This window comes from Muntiacus reevesi, unplaced genomic scaffold (genome assembly GCF_963930625.1).
Source record: "Muntiacus reevesi unplaced genomic scaffold, mMunRee1.1 SCAFFOLD_116, whole genome shotgun sequence".
Classification (NCBI taxonomy): Eukaryota; Metazoa; Chordata; class Mammalia; order Artiodactyla; family Cervidae; genus Muntiacus; species Muntiacus reevesi.
The window spans coordinates 122,490-143,619 of NW_027077980.1; the positions used below are offsets into that span (position 1 = coordinate 122,490).

At 39.0% G+C, this 21,130-nt stretch overlaps 1 protein-coding gene across 3 annotated transcripts in view; it reads left to right on the forward strand.

The window, feature by feature from the left end:
* LOC136155308 (adenomatous polyposis coli protein-like) overlaps window positions 1-19,982 on the forward strand; it is a 34,655-nt gene extending 14,673 nt beyond the window's left edge. Inside the window, exons 3-9 of one of the 3 annotated variants that reach the window (XM_065917126.1) lie at window positions 3,490-3,594; window positions 5,439-5,569; window positions 12,703-12,801; window positions 14,761-15,139; window positions 16,854-16,949; window positions 18,252-18,305; window positions 19,387-19,982. In XM_065917126.1, the coding sequence (XP_065773198.1) occupies window positions 14,836-15,139; window positions 16,854-16,949; window positions 18,252-18,305; window positions 19,387-19,505 (573 nt within the window). In that variant the 5' untranslated portion in view covers window positions 3,490-3,594; window positions 5,439-5,569; window positions 12,703-12,801; window positions 14,761-14,835 and the 3' untranslated portion in view covers window positions 19,506-19,982. Of the gene's footprint in view, window positions 1-1,751; window positions 3,595-5,438; window positions 5,570-12,702; window positions 12,802-14,760; window positions 15,140-16,853; window positions 16,950-18,251; window positions 18,306-19,386 lie in introns of those variants that run through there. The other 2 variants (XM_065917124.1, XM_065917127.1) reach the window with 2 other exon arrangements.
* The last annotated feature ends 1,148 nt before the right edge of the window (window positions 19,983-21,130 follow it).

The window sequence follows — 21,130 nt, forward strand, 5'->3', positions numbered from 1 at the left end:
CAATTATAAGTTTATTGCAGGTTGGGGGCTTGTTTGTGTTTTTTTATCTGTTCAAGATTTCATTTATATCATTGGATTTGGGACCAACTGTCTACCACCATAACCTAGTCTATTCTTGTTTCTTTTTGTTATAAAAATGGCCATATTTTTCATAGCCTTAAGTCGTTACATTTATTCAGTGAATATAAACTAAAAGAAGGTATCATGTCTTATTTAAGAAAGAAAGGTTTTTAATTTTACTGTTTGCTGTTTCTTTATTACTATCAGAAGGAGAAGCTAGAAAATGGAGAAAACTGGGGATCAGATACTCATAAATTAGTTCACATACAGTACTGAGAAGAAAAGATGTCTGCCAAATAATTTCTCCACCATGAAGCATCTTATAACACTATCTTTGCCCTACCTGCTAACAATTCTGGTTTAAGATCTAGATGCAGGATATAACTCAGATGATATAACTATTGCACTTGATTCAAATCTCAGAAGTTCCAAGAGGGTACATGAGGCAACCAGTCCTACCACTTTCTTTTGTATTCTATAGGTTATTTACTGACAACTGTATACCATTTGGGGGGGAGGGGCCCCAAAAGATGGGAGCTATAAGGAAAATTGTGGCATGATTTAATAGTCTCTAGAAAATAGCCAATGAGAAATAGTTTTTAAAATCCCATGCAGAGTACTCTTATAACTCATTAATAAAGAGACAACCCAACTTACAAATGGGCTAAAGATTTGAATACACATTTCACCAGAAAAATTCATAGGAATGGCTAATAAGCACATGAAAATAGGCTCGACATCATTGGATGTTAAGGAAGTCAAGTTAAAACCACAATGCTATATCACTCTATACTCACTAGGATGGCTGTAATCATGAGGAAAACAATAAGCATTGGTACGGATGTGGATAAATAGAAGCTGTCATATGTTGCTGATGGGAATGTAAAATGGTTCAGCCACTTGGAAAAGTTTGGCAGTTATCTAAAGTATTAAAGGTATAGTTACCATATGACCCAGCAATTCCACTTCTAGCTATCTAAGAGAAATGAGCACATATGTCCACACAGAGACTTTAATTTGAATATTCATGGAAGTATTATTCACAGTAGCCCAAAAGTAGAAAAATGCAAAAGTGTATCAACTGGTAAATCAATAAATAAAATGTATACCGTTACAATGTAATACTACTCGGCAATTAAAAGGAACAAATTGTTGACACACACTATAACTGAGGTGAACCTCAAAAACATTATACTGAGTAAAAGTAGCTAGACATGTAAGTCCGTATATTCCATTTACAATAAACGTACAGAAAAGACGAGTTTACAGAGCAGAGTCATAGTTACTTGGAGCTGTGAGTGGGAATGGGGATTACCTATAAATGAGCATGAAGGATCTTTTTAGAATGATGAAAATGGTCTAAAACTGAAATATAGTGATTCTTGGTAAGTTTATTCAATGTCATTGAGTTGTACACTTAAAGTGGGTGAATTGTCTTAAAGGCATTTTAAATCCAACGTAACCAAAGCACAACTAATGATGGTCTCCTCCTAAGTCCTCCTTGTGACCCCCACATCCTCCAAATCCTCCTTCTCCTTTAGTATTATCTGTCTCCATGAATGGTACCACCATTATTCAGCTGTGTGAGCTAAGAAACAGAAGAGTAGTTTGTGACCCCAGATCTCTTCTTCCACTCACTGTATCCAGTCTGTCATGCAGTCCTTCAGGTTGACCTCTGTCTCCAAGCATCAGTGCTTCCCTGGGTGTAAAGGACTGTCATCTCCCACTTACTTTAATATTTAGTCTGCAAGTTGATCTCTTGTGTTTCCCATCTTCTTAGACCATTCAAAATTTGAGTTTAAACGATCAGAATACATGCACCTTTTTCCTTTAGAGTATTGGTTATGTGGGGGCATGAGTGCCATCTGAGAATCACACTAAAATTCAACAAAATCATTAAGTTCCTTTTTTTAACCATCTCTCTGTTCTACTCTTCACACTGTAATTCTTTGATATCCTAGAGCAAACCACGTTTCTCCCATCACAGCTCCTTTGCATATGGTCTCTATTTCCCTAAATTTTTGCATGTGGTCTCTGTTTCCTTCATCCTCTGCCATATCCCGTTTCCTAGAACTCCTGTTTATATTTTAGATCTCAGTCCAAACAATACTTCCTAAGAGAGCACTTCCCCCGACTCCCACAATGTCTGATGTCCCTCTGTTATATATCCTTATAAGCAACTTGTGCTCTTTTTTCAGAGTGCTTGTCGAAGTGTTTAACTTTACTGTTGTTTCTTTCATTATTTGATAGCATCCCTGACTAGACTAAATCTGGAAGAGTGCGTTGAACGATGCCTGGGTTTGTCAGTACTGTGTTCTCCAGCCCTATTGCAAGTAACTGACATAGCACATACTCAATAATTACTTTTATATTGACATCTTCAGTGATGTCAGTGTCAAATCTTTGTAGATTTAGTGCTCGTTGATTCATTTTTTCTCTTCACTGACTTTGTATTCTCTGCTTTAGATGATTTTGTTGAATTTTATGGTATCACTTTCCCAAGGTACTGTTTTTTCTTGTTTCTGAATTATTGGGACTACTTCTCTTTTGCCTATGTATAACTTACACTTGTTTATTGATGGAAATAGTATATGTAAATTATTTTAAAGTCACATTTTAAATGGTCTAGGAAAGCTTTATGTTTAAATAAATTCCAGTGGAAGCCATTTTGTAACATAGTTTTCCATTATTATGTCACAATTTTTAATGTGTAATTTTTAATTTTGCCTATAATGTTCCTAGAGGAGGCACACTGGTAATTGTTTCTATAAAAGATACTTGATTATTTTCTTTCTTTGATTCTGTGGTGATAGTTTTCAAAGTGACTGCTTTGTACTAGATATAATCTGTCTTGAAATTACTGCTTTTACTGGATATAATCTTGCCCTTTCACTTTACCTAACAGATGGTGGTTACATTAGAAAAGGTTTTGGTTTTATTCATATTAGAATCTAAGAGCTTATCTGTTGGTTTCATATTACTTTTATTAGCAGATGTATATAAAAATATATGTGTGTGTAAGTATAAATATACTTACATAGAAGGTATTTATAAGCTATAGTAACTGCTATATTTGCAGCTCTATTAAATACCAGAACCATGTGACCTTGCGGAAAAGACAGTTATTTGCTCTAGTTGGGTTATGTCCCCGATAGTGATGTGAGCACAGCTGGTGGAGGATGGTGTTTCTGTGGGTCTCAGAAAACCCTTTGTCTTGTGCAGCCCTAGTGTTCGAGGGACACACTTCACTTTGCTGTGACCGAGACAGGCAGCTGACAGCCCGCTGGAGGCTATGGAGTGCAGCTCCGTGCTTTTGTGAACCTGTGTCATTGAGGCCTTCAGAGCTTTAGAGCAAGAAAGAAGGAAAGCTGTGGGCTGAGAAAGCATGCACCGTTTTTGTATGTATTGATGTTAACTCCATATTAACAGAGGTCATCTCAGAGCAAGCATGAAGCTGGCTCACATGAAGCCGAACGGCAGAATGATGGTCAAGGAGTGGCAGAAATCAACATGGCAACTGCGGGTAGCAGTCAGGTAAATAGATTATTTTATTAATTTCTTTTCTAGTTAACTATTTAAATATTTTAAAAGAAATACTGAGTGAGATGATTCTCACATGACCTGTTTCCTTCCTAAATGGATATCTCCAGAAGAATTCAGTACTAAAATGCTATGTCATTTTTCTTTATTATATTTAACTATGAAGCTTTCAAATTTCCAAGTATATTTTATAGCTCTAAAGTATGTGTCTCTGTTTTAGCCTAAAATGATTAATGTGAGTAGAGTTTCTTTGAAAAATAAATACTAAGCTGCATTTTGGTCATATGTGATTTGACCTAGTTATTACTGCTTGCATTGAATAGATTTGCTCTTTCTCTGTGGCATTCTAAGATATTTTTGTGTTTTTTAAAAAAATCATAAAGAGTTAATATTTTCATCTTCAGTTGTATTCCAGGATTATAGAAACCTAGCATTTAAATAAACAATTCTAATGCCCATTAAAATAAAAGTAAATAAATACCCTAGTCATATTTACTATTATCATCTTTAGGAAAATTATGGAAGACAATTTTTTAAAATGTAGAACATTATCTTGTTGTGCTGCCATCAGTTTTCTATTAGAGTTTGATTGGAATGTATCCTAATGAGTATTTTTCTTTGGAGTGTTCTGTATTCTCCACATTTTTTCAAGCAATATTTTATGTTTTAAATGAATGATTTTTTAAAATACAGTTTCAACTAAGTTGATTTTAAGGAAATTTTCTTACTGTTGATATAAAATATTCCTTTAGTGCCTATAGATTACTTTTAATGATACTATTTATTTGTTCTATTAGTTCATTAAAATTTAAAGCTTAAAATGTCTCATACTTAATTTAAATATTTAAATTTACCACATTTAAACAAAAATATACTTCATTTTAATATTACTGGTCCACATTGTACTGGATAATACTCTACAGATGGTAAATTAGGGCAAAAAAAATTATATTCCAATAGTACATTTGGGTTCTTTGTCTACTACTTAGGGAGTTCTCTGGGATTATCATGTGTTCCTACACATATGTAGAAAGAAGTTCTGTCTTCTTGACAAAAATCTTTTTTTTTTTGCTTTAGGATTAAGACCCACTATTAATACTTTGGGGTCATATTTCAATTATTATATCCTTTAAAGCCTCACCTAGCCAATAAGCTCAATATTTATTTTTTTAATTGAATTCTTATCTCATTTCTTATATCAGAATTTAACTCTGAATATATTAGATTTAATGTCAAAGATGAAAACTTTAAAAAACAGTTTACTTACTTACCTATGTTGTGTCTTAGTCGTGGCATGTGAGATCTTCTTCCCTGCGGCATGCGGGATCTCCTGTTACGCCGTGCAGGCCCAGAAGTCGTGGCCCTCGGACTTAGTTGCCTTGCAGTATGTGGGATCTTAGTTCCCAGACCAGGGGTCAAACTCGCATCCCCTGCATTAGAATGCAGATTCTTAATCACTGAATCACCAGGGAAGTCCCCCAAGTGAAAACTGTTAGAAATATTAAAAGTTAAGGAAATGAGCATAGAGTTTTTATAATCATGAAGTGAGTAGGAAACCATAAAAGAACCATAGGCTTCATTTAAAAATGTAAGACTTTAGTGTGCGATAAAATCATAACAAACTTACAAGACAAAAACCAAAATCACATTAATGACGCTACAGCTACGTCCAGATCTTAATGTAGATAAGAGGTGTGTCTGTGAGACTGTGATCCAGTTATGCCAAAATCCCTTTACCTGTCAGACTCTTGGGGTTTGTTCATTTCTTTTGTTATTTGCTCCAGAGACAAAACAGTTGACACTAACAAAACTGAAAATAATCTCTTTGACTTTCTCAGAATCACAGTAATATGATCCATCAAGCTCCTGCCCTAGTGCCCTTGGGGAAGGAAGTTCATTGTACCTCACCTGGTTTCCTGCCCACAGCCACTCTGCCAGAATGATCTTTCACGAGTAAATCACCCTCTTGGTAAAATCCTTTGTTGGCATCCATTGATTCTCAGAAAAAGACAAGCCTTACTACGACCTGTATAACCTGGCTCCTGCCTAAACTTGCCAGCGGTCTGTCACCCTTTGCTCTCAGCACGCCTGCCACGCTGGCCCTTCAGGACTTCCCCTTGACGGCTTCCTCTGCTGCAGCCTGCACACCATCTGCCCGTTCCCTCTTGTGCCTTCTCATCCCACTTCACTCAGTTAACAGCAGTTTGTGTGTGTCTGAACTTTAGCGTGATTTCTCTCAAGAGGCTTGAACTGTTCACATCCCATTACAGGCTGTCCTCGCTTGTTCTTCTCACCTTGAAGACCACATTTGCAGTTTTATATTTATTTATGTGGTTATTTCTGTTCTCCCTACTAAATTGTAAGCTCCAGAAAGACAAAGATTCTTTCCAGTTTTATTCATTTTTATATCCCCACAGTCCCTGATAAATAAATAGTAGATAATAGCAATGAATATATGTAGGTTGGAAGGGATAACTAACATCCCTTCTAGAAAGAGGGATTTTTGATCTGTGATTAATCTCCCTTGAATGTTAAATGAAAAGAGAAAGCTAGAAATAAATTATATGGGCTAGATCCCTACTTGCTTAGTATATAACTTTATGTGTAATTCATTTATGAATCGATCTCAGCTTTTCCATTTAATGTTTAGAACCAGATCTCTAGTGAGACAACCGGTAAGTAGTGATGAAGTTCAAACAAGACTGGGAAAGAGATGAAATGGTAGGAGAACCTTTTCCACTGCCAATAATATGTTTTTAAGCCTGTTATTATGGAAAATTTCAAATATATACAGAGGCAAACAGAGTAATAGAGTAATCTGCAGGTACCCTATATACTTTGTCCTCTGATTTTATTTTTGGAAAAGATCCCAGACATCATCATTTTTTGCTTAAATATTAAATACTTCACTGTGTATTTGCAGAATATAACATTTTTTTAATTGAAATGTAGTTGATTCCTAACATTGTTAGTTTCAGGTATACAGCAAAGTGATTCAGTTATATTGTATTTTTCCAATTCTTTTCCATTTTAGGTTATTACAAGATATTGAATAAAATTCCCTAGGGCTTCCCAGGTGGTGCTAGTGGTAAAGAACTTGCCTGCCAGTGCAGGAGACAAAAGAGCTGCGGGTTTGATCCCTGGGTTGGGTAGATCTCGAGGGCATGGCAACCCACTTCAGTGTTGTTGCTTAGAGAATCCCACGGACAGAGGAGCCTGGCGGGCTATGGTCCATAGGGTCACAAAGAGTTGGATGTGACTGAAGCGACTTAGCATGCACACATGCACATACTATAAAGTAAATCCTTGTTTATTTTATATATATCAAAGTGTATGTATCTGTTAATCCCATACTCCTAATTTATCCCTCCTCCCATTTCCCCTTTAATAACTATAAGTTTGTTTTCTGTGTCTAAGAATACTTTCTTTTAAATTGAAAATACAGTTGATTTACATTATTGTGTTAGTTTTAGCTCTACAGCAAAGTGATTCAGTAACATATACATATTTTTTGGATTATTTATATCTGTTGATCCCATACCTTTAATTTGTCCTTCTCTGTCATCTGTGGTAACCGTAAGTTTGTTTTCTGTGTCTGTGAGTCTATTTCTGTTTTGTGTGTAGATATAGTTGTATTATTTTTTAGACTGTACATATAAGTGATCTCATATAATGTCTGTCTTTGTCTGACTCCCTCACTTAGTATGGCATTCTCTAGCTCCATCCATGGTGCTGCAAGTGGCAGTATTTCATTCTTTTTTGTGACTTCTTAAACCATTGTATCTTCTTAAAACCATCATCTGTTGATGGGTACTTGGGTTCTTTCCATGTCTTGGTTAATATAAATAGTGTTGCTGTGAACATTTGGGTGCATTTATCTTTTCAGATTAGAGTTTTCATCCTTTTTGGATTTATGCCCAGGAGTGAGATTGCTGGATCATGTGGTAACTCTATTTTTAGTTTTTTAAGAAACCTCCATACCGGTTTTCATTGTGGCTGTACCAATTTATATTCCCACGAACAGTGTAGAAGGATTTCCTTTTCTCCACATGCTCTCCAGACTTTTTGCTTTGATGGTGGCCATTTTTAATTTGAATTTCTCAGTAATCAGTGATGTTGAGCATCTTTTCATGATTTGTTGGCTATCTGTATGCCTTTTGAAGGAATGTCTGTTTAGGTCTTCTGTCCATCCTTTGATTTTTGTTGCTTTTATTTTTTATTTTTATTTTTTTGATACTGAGTTGTATGAGCTGTTTGTACATTTTGGATATTGACTGTCAATCAAATATTTTCTCCCAGTCTGTAGGCTGTGTTTCTGTTTTGTTGATAGTTTTCTTTACTGGAAAAAAATCTTTTAAGTTTGACTAGGTCCCGTTTATTTATTTTTGCTTTTATTTGTTTTCCCTTGGGAGACTGATCTAAGAAAATATTGCTATAATTTGAGACTATGAGACTATTTTGCCTATGTTTTCTTCCAGAAGTTTTATGGTATCATGTCTTATACTTATGTCTTTAAAACAATTTGAGGGATTTTGGGGGCTTGTTTGTTTATGGTGTGAGGGTGTGTGCTGACTTCACTGATTTACATGTAGCTGTCCAGCTTTCCTAGTGTCACTGGCTGAAAAGACCGTCTCTTCTCCGTTGTGTGTTCTTATCTCCTTTGTCAAGGATTAACTGACTGTAGGTATGTGGGTTTACTTCTGGGTTCTCTATCCTGTTCTTTTGGTCTGTGTGTCTATCTGTCATGTTTCTGTACAAATGCCATGCTGTTTTGATTACTGTAGCTTGGTAGTATTGTCCGAAGTCCCAAAGCACTCTGCAGATTTAATGCAATTCCTGTCAAGATGCCTATGACATTTTTCACAGAACTAGAACAAATAATACTAAAATTTCTATGGAACTACAAAAGGCCCAGAATTGCTAAAGCAGTCCTGCAGCCAGAGGACACCTAGAATACATAACTATTATGCCATTATTACACTCCCAAAGAAACTAACAGTAGTTCCTCGGTAGCATCAGATTTCAAATTTGCAGTTGCTTCGTAAATGTCATAATTTTTAAATTTATTTGACACAAGGGCCAGATAAAGTTCATGCACAGAGATTGGTTAGTGTGTCTTTGAAGTTTCTTTTAATCTATAGATTTCTTCTTTGTCTCTTAGATTTTTGCTGTATATTTATTGAATAACCAAAGTTATTTGTCTTCTCAAGTTTTCCATAGTCTGAATTTTGCTAGGAACATCTGCATGGTGAAGTTTGATCTTTCTCTCTGTCTTCTGTATTCCCTGTAAATTGGTGTTGGGTCTAGCAATGTGATCAGATTTGGTCTCAGGCCCTCATTCTATGCCTGAGACTTTCATAGGTAGCATAGTGGTCTTCCACCAGAAAGCACATAACATCTTTTTGTGATATTCACAGCATTTATACTTAATGTCTACCTTTATTAATTCACTAAGGGTTGTAGAATTAGCTGTAGTACTTTAATAAAGAGAAACTTCTCATCTACTGTTGGGCCACTTCCGTGTACCATCTGTATGAAAAAAGGCAAGGTGAGGAGGGTGCTTGCTTCTTTTGCTTCTTCTCCCTCTTACACAGTTTCACAGAGAGTTGGAGACTGTTGCTACCTTTATGGTGAACTTCTTAGAGTCACTTTGTTTTGTTTTGTTTTCTCAGAAAAATACTGTTTTTTGAGTCCCTTCCTAAAGTGAGCAAGTAGATAATAGAAGAGGGATTTGTACCCAGCAAGTGTAGTTGAAATTGACTGTGTCCCAGCTGTACTGATTGAACTGCCAGGCATAGTCCTTCTTGGGCCCCTCGGCACACATTTGAGTGCCTCTGATGGCAGTGGATATTGAAAGGTGGATAAAGGAGGACCAGAAGATAGAGAAGTGCTTGATTCTAATGTGTGTTGAAAAGGAGATGCAGGTCAGAAGCAACAGTTAGAACCAGACATGAAACAACAGACTGGTTAAAAATCTAGAAAGGAGAACATCAAGGCTGTATATTGTCACCCTGCTTATTTAACTTATATGCAGAGTACATCATGAGAAATGCCAGGCTAGGAGACTCACAAGCTGGAATCAGGATTGTTGGAAGGAATATCAGCAACCTCAGATATGCAGATGATACCACTCTAATGGCTGAAAGTGAAGAGGAACTAAAGAACCGCTTGATGAGGGTGAAAGAGGAGAGTGAAAAGGCTGGCTTAAAATTTTTTGAAAGAACAGCATGTATATTATCTATGGTGAAACGGACCACCAGCCCAGGTGGGATACATGAGTCAGGTGCTCGGGCCTGGTGCACTGGGAGGACCCTGAGGAGTCGGGTGGGGAGGGAGGTGGGAGGGGGGATCGGGATGGGGAATACATGTAACTATATGGCTGATTCATGTCAATGTATGACAAAACCCACTGAAATGTTGTAAAGTGATTGGCCTCCAACTAATAAAATAATATTAAAAAAAAAAAAAAATTCAACATTCAAAGAATGAAGATCATGGCATCCTGTCTTATCATTTCATGGCAAGTCGATGGGAAAAGTGGGAACAGTGGCAGATGTTATTTTCTTGGGTTCCAGAATCACTGCGAATGGTGACTGCAGCCATGAAATTAAAAGACACTTGCTCCTTGGGTGAAAAGCTATGACCAACCTAGACAGCATATTAAAAAGCAGAGGCGTCACTTTGCTGACAAAGGTTCATATAGTCAAAGCTATGGTTTTTCTAGTAGTCATATACGGATGAGAGATTTGGACTGTAAAGAAGGCTGAGCAGTGAAGAATTGATGCTTTTGAACTGTGGTGTTGGAGAGGACTCTTGAGAGTCCCATGGACTACAGGGAGATCAAACCAGTCAATAGTAAATGAAATCAACCCTGAATATTCATTGGAAGAACTGATCCGGAAGCTCCAATACTTTGGCCACCTGATGCAAAGAGGCAAGTCATTGAAAAAGACCCTGATGCTGGGAAAGATTGAGCGCAAGAGGAGAAGGGGGCAAAGGAGGATGAGATTGTTGGATGGCATCACCAACTCAAAGGACATGAGTTTGAGTAAACTCCAGGAGATAGTGAAGGACAGCTTGGCATGCTGCAGTCCATGGGGTCACAGAGAGTCAGACTTGGCTTAGCGACCGAACAACGATAACCATTTCTTACAGGTTACTGCTTCTCTGGTCCCTCTGAAGGATGTTGGTGCAGACTTAATCATAATAAAAAGGCCCAGGAAAGATTCTCAAGACTCAAGTTCTGGCTTATAGGTAGTATGGGTATGGGAATGTTCTCTTGGAATCTCCTTATAATAAATCCATCTAGGTTTCTAGCTAGAGAGTTTGGGAGAGCAGAGTGGAGAGTGTCCCAAAATCAAGAATCTATATAGAAAGATACTAAGTCTGAAGCTTAAAGGTGATTGATGTCTACACTGAAATGAATGTCAGAGCATGTTTCATCGTAGACATGGGTTTTTCCTTGCTTTGTAATGTAACCTCTTGTTTCTCTTCTGTTTCAAACAATATGTTAGTTATCTATTGCTGCCTGACAAATTTAGCAGCTTAAATCAGCAACCATTTATTGTCTTTGTAGGTCAGGAATCCTGGTGCAGCTTAGCTGAGTGCCTCTGGTTCAGGGTCTCTCATAGGCTGCAGTCGCCATGTTGGCTGGGGCCACAGTCATTTCAAGATTTGATGATGGGAGGATCTGCTTCTAAACTCACCATATGACTGTTAGCAGGCCTGAGATGTCCAGGCTGTCGGCCAGTGGTATCATTTCTTGCCACCAAGGCCTCTGCAAAGAGCAGTTCATAGTGTAGTATCTGGCAATCCCTCAGAGAAGAACAAGAGAGGGTGTCCAGGATGGAAGCCACAGTTTTTGTAAACTTATCTTGAAAGTGACTTCTCATCATATCTATAGCAGTCTGTTCGCTAAAAGCCTTACACAAAATCTGGCCTACACTTAACCACAGGAGTAGTTCACAAGGTGGTGAATTCTAGAAGACAAGGCTCCTTACGGGTTGTGTTACATCCTCACTACCAGAAACAGTCAAAGTATTTAGATATCCTTAAAGACAGTATGCTTGCTTCAGCATAAGGAGTCATTCATTTCCTCCTGTAGATCAAAAGCAGCCCTTTGCCAAAATTTCCTTAAAAGTCTCCCACCTGCTCTCTTTATCTTGAGTCTTGGTCCCTCAACTCCATCCTCCTTATTGCAATCAGAAGAAGCTCTTAATCTCCAAGTGAGTCAGTTTCTCTGTGTCTCTCTCTCTCTCTCTCTCTCTCTCTCTCTCTCACAGGCACACACACACGTACACATTCTTTGTGACCTGTGCTTAGGGCCTCTGCCTCATCTGAGCTGCTGTGTGGCTGACCCTCCTCTTTTTTAAGGAGACACCTCTCTGTCGTTCACAGTCAGACAGCCCTTTACTCTACAATCCCGAGCTGAGTGCCCGCCACTCCTGTCTGCACACCTGCGCTCGTCACGGCACTGTGTGTTTACATGTTGAGCAACCTGTCCAGGCTCCATATGCAGCGAGGGTGGGGGTGTCTTACTCACTTACATTCCTACAGACTAGCATTGCACCAAGAAAGGACAGAAATGGTATGGACATAACAAGCAGAAGATGCTAAGAAGAGGTGGCAAGAATACACAGAAGAAGTGCACAAAAAAGACCTTCATGACCCAGATGACCACGATGGTGTGGTCACTCACCTAGAGCCAGACATCCTGGAGTGTGAAGTCTAGTGGGCCTTGGGAAGCATTTCATCACTCAATGGGGCTTTCTTCCAGCCAGTGTATATTTAGCTGAATATGGTTTCATGCCTTTTGATTTGGGAAAGAATATTACTCTTAGAATGTCTTCAGTGTTTGGTTTCTTCTACATTGTACTTTGTCTTTTACAACAGTTTTTTTTTTTTTCCTCCTTCAGTCTTTCTAAAATTCTACTCAAGTTTATAGATAAAAATACTCATTTTGAGCAGTTATAAATGTTCACACTTTAATGGTATATTTAGCTATTTACCCTAAAGACAGTTCATTTGGAGTATCTTAGCATGAAGCTAGCTATATTTATCTATAATCTAAATTATACTGTCTATAATTTGCTTAATTTCTAGGGGTCAAGTACACGAATAGATCATGAAACAGCCAGTGTTTTGAGCTCTAGTAGCACACATTAAGCTCCTTGAAGGCTGACCAGTCATCTGGGAACCAAGGTAACGGATTATAGAGTCTTGTCGCTAGAACTCTGAGTGCTCTACTAAAACATTCTTCATGCTTCTTTTAATTTTGGCTTAAGTATTCTTTTGTTTCCATCATCGCAGTCTCTTAAAGAAATGACAGCCAGGTCTCTGCAAGCATCCTGAGGTGCAGCCCACAGCTGGCTCGCCCCCCTGAGCTCTCCCCTCCCCGTGACTTTCTGCCTGGCTGCCCTGGCTGCAGTGGTGCAGCCCTCCACTTCCCACCCTGCTGCACAGTGACCCTCAGGGTCCTCGCCAGCCTGCAGAGCTCTTCTTGGGCTTTCCTTCTTTACAGAGCGTTTTCTGACCCAGGGCCCTCGCGCCTGCCCATGCAGTCTGTGTCTGCCTCCTTTGAAGCACTACATTTGGAGCACGGGGACTATTTTTTAAACAGTATATTTTCCATTACATCTAAATACTTCCTTGTTTTCATAGCATATTCTACATACTCTTTCTTTACTTTAGTAATATAATGGCTCTGAGGAAAAGCATTACATAACTAATGTCGATATAAGAAATGAATTTTAGAGTAGCAGTGATATTATTAATATAAAACTTAATCCTTTTAGTAACTCACAATAGTTACTACCTGGGATCACTAATATGCCAGTAACTGCTAAGACTTGTACGTAAACTATCTCTGATCTTTTCCAAAACCCTTTGAATGTATTATTCTTGCCCCTCTTTTAAGTGAGAATACTAAAGCCAAAAAGATGGTAATTAAATTAGAATTCCACCCCAGTCTGTCCAACATGAGTAGTTTTTACTGTAAAGAAAACCTTTAATATATAAGAGTACTATTGCTTGAAAACTGGCAGCTTGAATACCATTTCCTTTTGGAGTGATTTTTGCATGATAATATTAAGACCTTACTACATTTTTGAATGCCAGCTACTGTCCTGTATACATGTGTGACTTTAGTTAATCTTCACAAAGAAAACCCTATTAGGTAAATTACTCTGTTTGGCAGCTGAGACAGCTGGACCTCAGAGAACTCTGGTAACTTGCTTGTGTCACACAGCTCACTTGCAAATAGTAGGACATTACCAGAAGAGTCTCAAGGTGGCTAAAGTTGCCCCTGGTTTGGAACCACTAATTTATAGATATGATGCATTTCTATAATAGCCTCAACTTTCACACAGTAGCTCTTGCTTTTAAAAAATGCGGTTGATCACAGGACAGGATGACTGGGTGCTATTTCCTGTTTCTGATCTGCTTCTGAGTAAATTCTTGGAATTTACAGGAAGGGAGTAATGATGCTTACCAGCTGCTTAAAAAAAAATTAAATAAGAATATTGACTTTGTATCTCTATATGATCAGGGATCATCCCTATATGATCCCTTTATGACAAAATACTTTTACATGTATAAGGGAGATATCATAATTTTAACAATATTATAATCTGGTGACGGTTAGCAATTGCTTAGAACCAGTACTTATTTAGTAAATAGTAATTGCTAAAAAACATTTTCTCTTTACTGATTATGGTTGTAGATTTTAAAAAGTAAAATTTTTAATTGTGTAAAGAATTTTAGATAAACCACATTTCTTGCTCTGTATGTGTTGGTAGGTGTGTGTGTGTGTGGTGGGTGGGGGAGATGTGAGAAAGAGAAAAATCAGTTGACTGTCTTTCATTATGATAACAGATTTTCACCCACTGATCCAGATAATAGCAGTTTAGGTATGCAAGAACCTACTGTCTCCTTATGACTATATACTACCACTACTAATATTTACTCATAAAGAAGATGGTGATAATGATTATAGCAATATGGATTTTGAAATAACGCTCATTACTTCATCCTGGAAAGAGATTTTTGTTTTTGTTTCTGTTTTTGTTTGAGTTACAGCTAATATCCCATTCATCACTTCATTGGTGTTGGCTTCTGGCTATTAAAGTCATAATTTTGTTTCTAAACTCATTTGGCCCACAGGTGGAAATGGTGTATTCATTGTTGTCAATGCTTGGTACTCATGATAAGGATGATATGTCGTGAACTTTGCTAGCTATGTCTAGCTCCCAAGACAGCTGTATATCCATGCGACAGTCTGGATGTCTTCCTCTCCTCATCCAGCTTTTACATGGCAATGACAAAGACTCTGTGTTGTTGAGCAATTCCTGGGGCGGTAAAGAGGCTCTGGCCAGGGCCAGTGCAGCACTCCACAACATCATTCACTCACAGCCTGATGACAAGAGAGGCAGGCGTGAAATCCGAGTCCTTCATCTTTTGGAACAGATACGAGCTTACTGTGAAACCTGTTGGGAGTGGCAAGAAGCCCATGAACAAGGCATGGACCAGGACAAAAATCCAAGTATGTTCCATATGGTGCATGTGACAAAGCAAATGTAAAAGTTTTTGAAATGAAAAGTTTTTTAATTAGGACGGTGTCTTTATGAATCAGAGTGGGAAATTCATATTAGCCACCTGCACCGCTCACATAGTTTAAAGCTTAATTTCTCTATTTCCCTAGGAAAAAAAGTTAGCAAAGGGAAATGTTGTGTGCACTACAGTACAACCAGAAAATAACAGAAAATCAAAGTAGACTTAAACAGTCATAGCATAGTTGATCTAGAAAGAACTTGAGCGATTATGTTCTCCTTCTCTTGAGATTAAGCTCAGGAAAGTGACTTTACGTAAGTTCCTTCAGCTGTGAGTGACCAAGCCATTCTCTTATATTTGCATATCGCTTTACTCAGTGGATGCAGAGCTGTGTTATATCTGTTATTTGATCCTTAGAACAGCCTTGTGAAGTAGGAAGAGAAGATATTATCATCTTCATTTTACAGATGAAGAGACTGAGGTTCAGAGAGGCCAAAAGACTTGCCTGTGGCTTCACAGGTAGTGGGTGGGGGATCCAGGGCCAGAGGCCAGACCCCCTGACCCTCAGCCCAGTGTCCTTCCCACTTCACTGCCTGTCTTCAGGCCTTGGGGCCCCAGCTGCTGGGGTGATCAGCCACCCAGCTCTTTTCTCAGGGAGAAACCCTCTCCCCCAGGAGCAGGGATCATGGGAGTTGGGACCCTTGAGGAGATAAGTTACTTCATTCCTATAGGAAGAACCAAAAGCAGTAAGTATATAAGGGAAGACCTCCTTTCACCTGGTAAGAACCCACACATAGACATACACACAGCAAAGGACTATCGAGTCAGTATCTTGATTGGGGGAGCAGGAGAAAGACTGATGATGAGAACTTGATCTATAAAGATTTAGTAGATTTCTCTTAGGGTTAGGTATAAAGGTGAATTTATTTAAAATTAAAAAATTTTCAACAGTAAGAATATAGCAGAAATGTCCTTTCTGTTTGTCCTAGGGCTAGGGAGAATTAATAAGTTGCTTTACTGGGAGAACATTATCTTTCTGGATTGTTTTCTTTGGCTGTCCACAATTATGTAATGACTTGTATTGTGTGCTCTTAATACCTGTTCTCAGACAAGTTAAATAGAATAAATACTATTACTTCTGAAAAATAGACTTGGTGTTTCAATTTTTATTTCAAGTAACAGTTTTGAAACTTTATGTATAGCACTAAATGTGTAAGTACATTTTCTTAGACACTTTTCCTTTAAATTTTTATTTACTATCTGGTGTCTATATAATAAACTTTCTCTACTAGAGTTGCACTAGGTTTCTCTATACATTTCTATACAGCCATGTGCCTTTCAGCTTTGAAAATATAAATTATAAATAAATAGTTTTATACCAAAATGTTTTTATTATTTCAAATAACCAGTATAATTTTTAAGTTATTAGTTGAATTATAGCATAAACCTACATGGGAGTTAGTCCAGCAGACTTGGTGAAAGGCTGGTGAGGGGTAAACATTTTTACAGAACCAAGGAAAGCCCTTTACCTGTATTTTCCTTTCCATGTGTATAGTAGTTATTCATCTCTTCAGCAAATACTTGTTGATTCACTAAGCTACCATGCATGAGAAGTATATCTGCAAACTCAGTATTTTTTAGGTATAATAAACATCACTACTTTGAGAAAAGAAAGCATTATGGTTTATGTCAACTTTATTTTTCAGTGCCAGCTCCTGTTGAACATCAGATCTGTCCTGCTGTGTGTGTTCTAATGAAACTTTCATTTGATGAAGAGCATAGACATGCAATGAATGAACTCGGTAAGATAAAAATGTTTCTTAATGCCATAGAAGAATCCTGAAGATTTTTTGTCATTGTTGAATTAGGATATAAGGTCACTAACTTCTATTACCATCTGTTTCTTCCTTGTAGCAAGTGACTGGTTTCAAGAGAAGACAATGTCCTAAGTGACAGAAACTGCTACCCTTTTATAGCCTAACTTGGGTTTTTAAAATCTTAGCCAGAGATGGGTGAAAATAATTAAATAAATGGGCCACTCCTGCCAATATTGTCAAGGTAGACTCTGGGTGACAGTTGGTGGGAGGGTAATTTGAATCGTTTTGAGATGTGATGATGTGGAGCTTTGTAATTATTTTTGAACTCAGTCACTTCTGATGGACACAGGAAGGAATTATTATTAAGATTCTCATTTATCTTCATGGTCATCCGTACTTTACTGGATTTTCATGATAAGCAGTGTGTTTGGTATCTCTGAAACTCGTCAATAATGGAAAAAGCATTATTCTCTAATTTATGTTAGAAAGCATTCCATTAATTTTGGAAGGATTACTCTCAGTATGTATTCTCACATACTCTGAACCTTACAGAACCTGCCTCTGTGGCCCCCATTTTTCATGTGATGGTTTCTCTTTGGTTTCTAGGTTCATTTTGCACATGTGGTATTTGTAAGTTGCATCATGCTGAGCCATCTCATGTGAACCTGGATAGCTGTAGTCGTGCCACAAGCAAGAAGCACGCACTGAGTCTCCATCTTGGTGTAGCTGTGCCCTTGCTTTCTGTGCTCTTTATGTTACCTTTCATTCCAGGCCCCGCTTTGCATCTCTGCCACCCTTACCATTTTCATTCATCATTTATCTTAAAAGTGACAAAGTTGTGAGTTTCTTAAGACGCAGAGAACCTGAACGGCTGAGAATGAGAGCTGTCCCCTTGAGACCGTCATTTTGGGAGGCTGTGTGTACTTGGTCTCCGCCGGCCCCCAGCTGCACGTTTCTCCCCACAGGCCCTAGCCCACTTGATTCTCTTCCCTTGCTCCCCAGGTTCCTGTGAAATTGAGTATGCACTTGTGAGTTCTCCCCTCCTCAATACAATCCAGCATTGGTGAAATTTCAAGTTTGGGTGGTTTTTTTGGTTTTTTTTAACACTCATAATAATGAGAAAAATAATGAACAAACAGGAAAACTAATCCAGTTTTAAGCTCCCACAAATGTTTTCTCTAAATGTCCCTGTGTTCCAATGAACTGTAGACTAGGACTGACCCACATTAATCATCTGAATTTCCAAGTGAAATCTAGACTCAGTATTTGTTCCTCTTCCTTCTTCAGGTAGGAAGGCTACCCGGGGCATTTCATCCCAGGAGCTATGGCAGGGGCTTTCAGGTGAGGAGCAGGATGGGGCCTATGGGGGTGTTACTGTGGGGATGTAGCCACAGGGGATTACCTTCTCACTCCTAGCCTCTGACTTTGCGTTGGAGCCAAAGAAGAAACTAGGTGTGTAGACTGTGGATAGATGCAGTCAGGTAGCACAAGGGATCTGACAGTGAGGGATAGGAGGAAAGAAGTCCCAAGTAGATGAAGAAAAATTCCTAAGCCCAGTCAGCTAGGACTGTCTTTTGTAGATGCAAGAAAATTCTACAACCATTAGGGTCATTTAAGTTTGCAACTATTAGTGTTGCAAGTTTTAGACTATAATACCAGGAATGTACACATTTATTAATTTCCAACTCTGTCCTAGAAACTGTGCTAGGCACTAGATAACAAAATGAAATCCAGTAAGTGGCCCAGGTGATTCTTATGGGACTAAAAATGCCAAAGCTTCTCTCTTTCTGGCCTCTTAAAAAATACAAAGTCTTTTACACTAAATTTCATTCTGCTCAACAAAATAAATTATATGCTCTTGTTCAAGTTATTTGCTTATATCCTTACCCGATTAATAGAGTCTCTGGTGCTAAATATTCAGTTTTTGTTTTACTAGATACAGAAACCTCCACCATAAACTCCTAGTTCTATTAAAACAGACACTGGCCCTGCCTATATTTCTAGATACTTTAAACAATTTTTACAATCTTTTTCTATTAAACATATTATAAGTGTTCCTTATAATCCACAGACACGAGACATAGTCGAACGAGCACCTCACACACTAAAGTTACAAATAAAAAGAACTTAAAGAAAGGGGAATACACAGGAACACTGCTGTCTTCCTTATCCAGAGCAGACTTTACTAGATTCCAACATAAGATATTTTCTCAACCCATCACTATTGTTAATACAGCTTTATTCGTTTTAAAGTTTTTAAACCTGCCACAGGGAAATATTTTAACCAGGGCAGAAAGGCATTTCGAGGAACTGAAGGACACGTCTCTTCCCCTGCCCATTTGGTACCAAGACGGGTTAATGAAACAATGGAAATCTGGGAAACTAATCTTACAGGGAAAAGGATATGCTTGTATTTCCCCAGGTGGATCCAACAAACTTTTTCCTCGGAAAATTCGACCCAAGGGGGCCCCCGACATTCAAAATGGAAACAACAAAAGCTCCAAGAGGAAGACGTTCCAATACAGGCCATGGCTGCGCTAAAGATCTCCAGAAAGCACCACCCTCAGTGACATCTGTAAGGCATAGTTCCGGCCAGGCAGAAAAGGAGAGCCGACCTCAACAGAAGTAGGTTGCCTTTGTTCAGGCAAGGAGGGGCGACAGTCGGCCTAACGACAAGGCTGAGCACCGAGAGGGATCAGGGAGGCTTCATACTTATAGGGAGGTTTGTGGAAGCAATAAGGGAAACGTCAATCAGGCGGGATATTTTAAGTATTCTTTTGTTGAGATGACACTCTATAGTTGGGCAGAGGGTGATAAGTCTTCTGGGCGGGTGTAGGGGGTGGTAGGTTTCCGGACAGGGGGTGATAAGTCCCAGATAGATGCAACTGGCCTGGAGCATCAGGATGGAACTAAAATTATGCTTTGTTTTCTCCAAAGTTAGATGATTCAGCAAGGGGCCTTTGAGACTGTTGCTCTCTTTTCTAGGCCCAAAAGACTCCTTCATTCCAGACCCTGAAATCATAAAAAAAAGGGGGCGGGGGGGAGAAGGGCGCCTTATCTCTCTGGCTACTTCCTGCCGGATGGTGCGACGGTTTTGGGTCTGGAATGGAGGATCGTCCTAGGGCCCACAGTCTCCTTTTTTCTGAGCTTGAGGTGAGGCTCTCGAGAAGAAGAAAACAGTCTTGACCTGATCTCAAGAGATGGCCCGAATCCGTTCTTGGAGAAACCTTTGAAAGAGATTAAAGAGACAGGGTCCAGATAAGAGGAATAGAATGATAAATACTAATGGCCCCAGAAAGGGAGCAGCCAAGGGAGGATCTGTGGGAACAGGTTTTGGGGAATGTAAAGGTTTTCTAACTCTTTCTGCGGCATTCAATTCTGTCTCTAAGTTCTCTGACTCGACCCTGGACTATCCCCGTTTCATTAGCAAAATAGCAGCAGTCCTCTCCTAGGAAAAGGCAGGTCCCTCCCTTTTCTGCAGTGAGAAGGTCCAGGGCTCGCCTATTTTGTAGGGCCACAGAAGCCAATGAGTTAATTTGTTTTGGGATTGAAACGAAGGACTCTACTACCTGCTCCATGTCTTCATTAAGTTCTTGGGACAGCTTGTAATAGAAATGGGCAGAGGTCGAGATGCCTCCCATCCCGGTGCCTTAGGGCTGCTGCTATCTATGCCAGTCCCAACCAGGAGGCGGGGGGGGGGGGGGGGGGGGGCGATGACAGCTCATCTTTTTCTGTGGGAAAGTTCCCCTTGGGGGGTAAACTCTTTGTTCTAGCTCTCCCTCTTCGAGGAATGTTAGGCCTGGGGTCAGGAAGACCAAGATGCAGGGTCCAGGGGGGTCTAAGGGGAGGCATGAATATGCATAGGTCCCACAGAGAATGAAGATTCCTGGATTGGTGCAATTATTTGTGCTGTTCCAGAGAACCCAAGTGGAACAGAAGGAGGGAGTGGAGTTTGTAAGACCAGTGCAGTTGGGACTAGAGTAGTCAATACAGGTTAGGTTTGAAGAGGCTGAGAGTAAGGACATTGTCAGAGACTGGCCCAATGAGTTGTGTAGTTTTCTGTTGGGAAGGGGAAGTACAGTTGCCCTGTGACAGCCAGGTTGAGGGTAAGGGAATGGCTCTGTGTGGTGAGGGAGAGAGTGACATGCATATCCAACACTGGGATG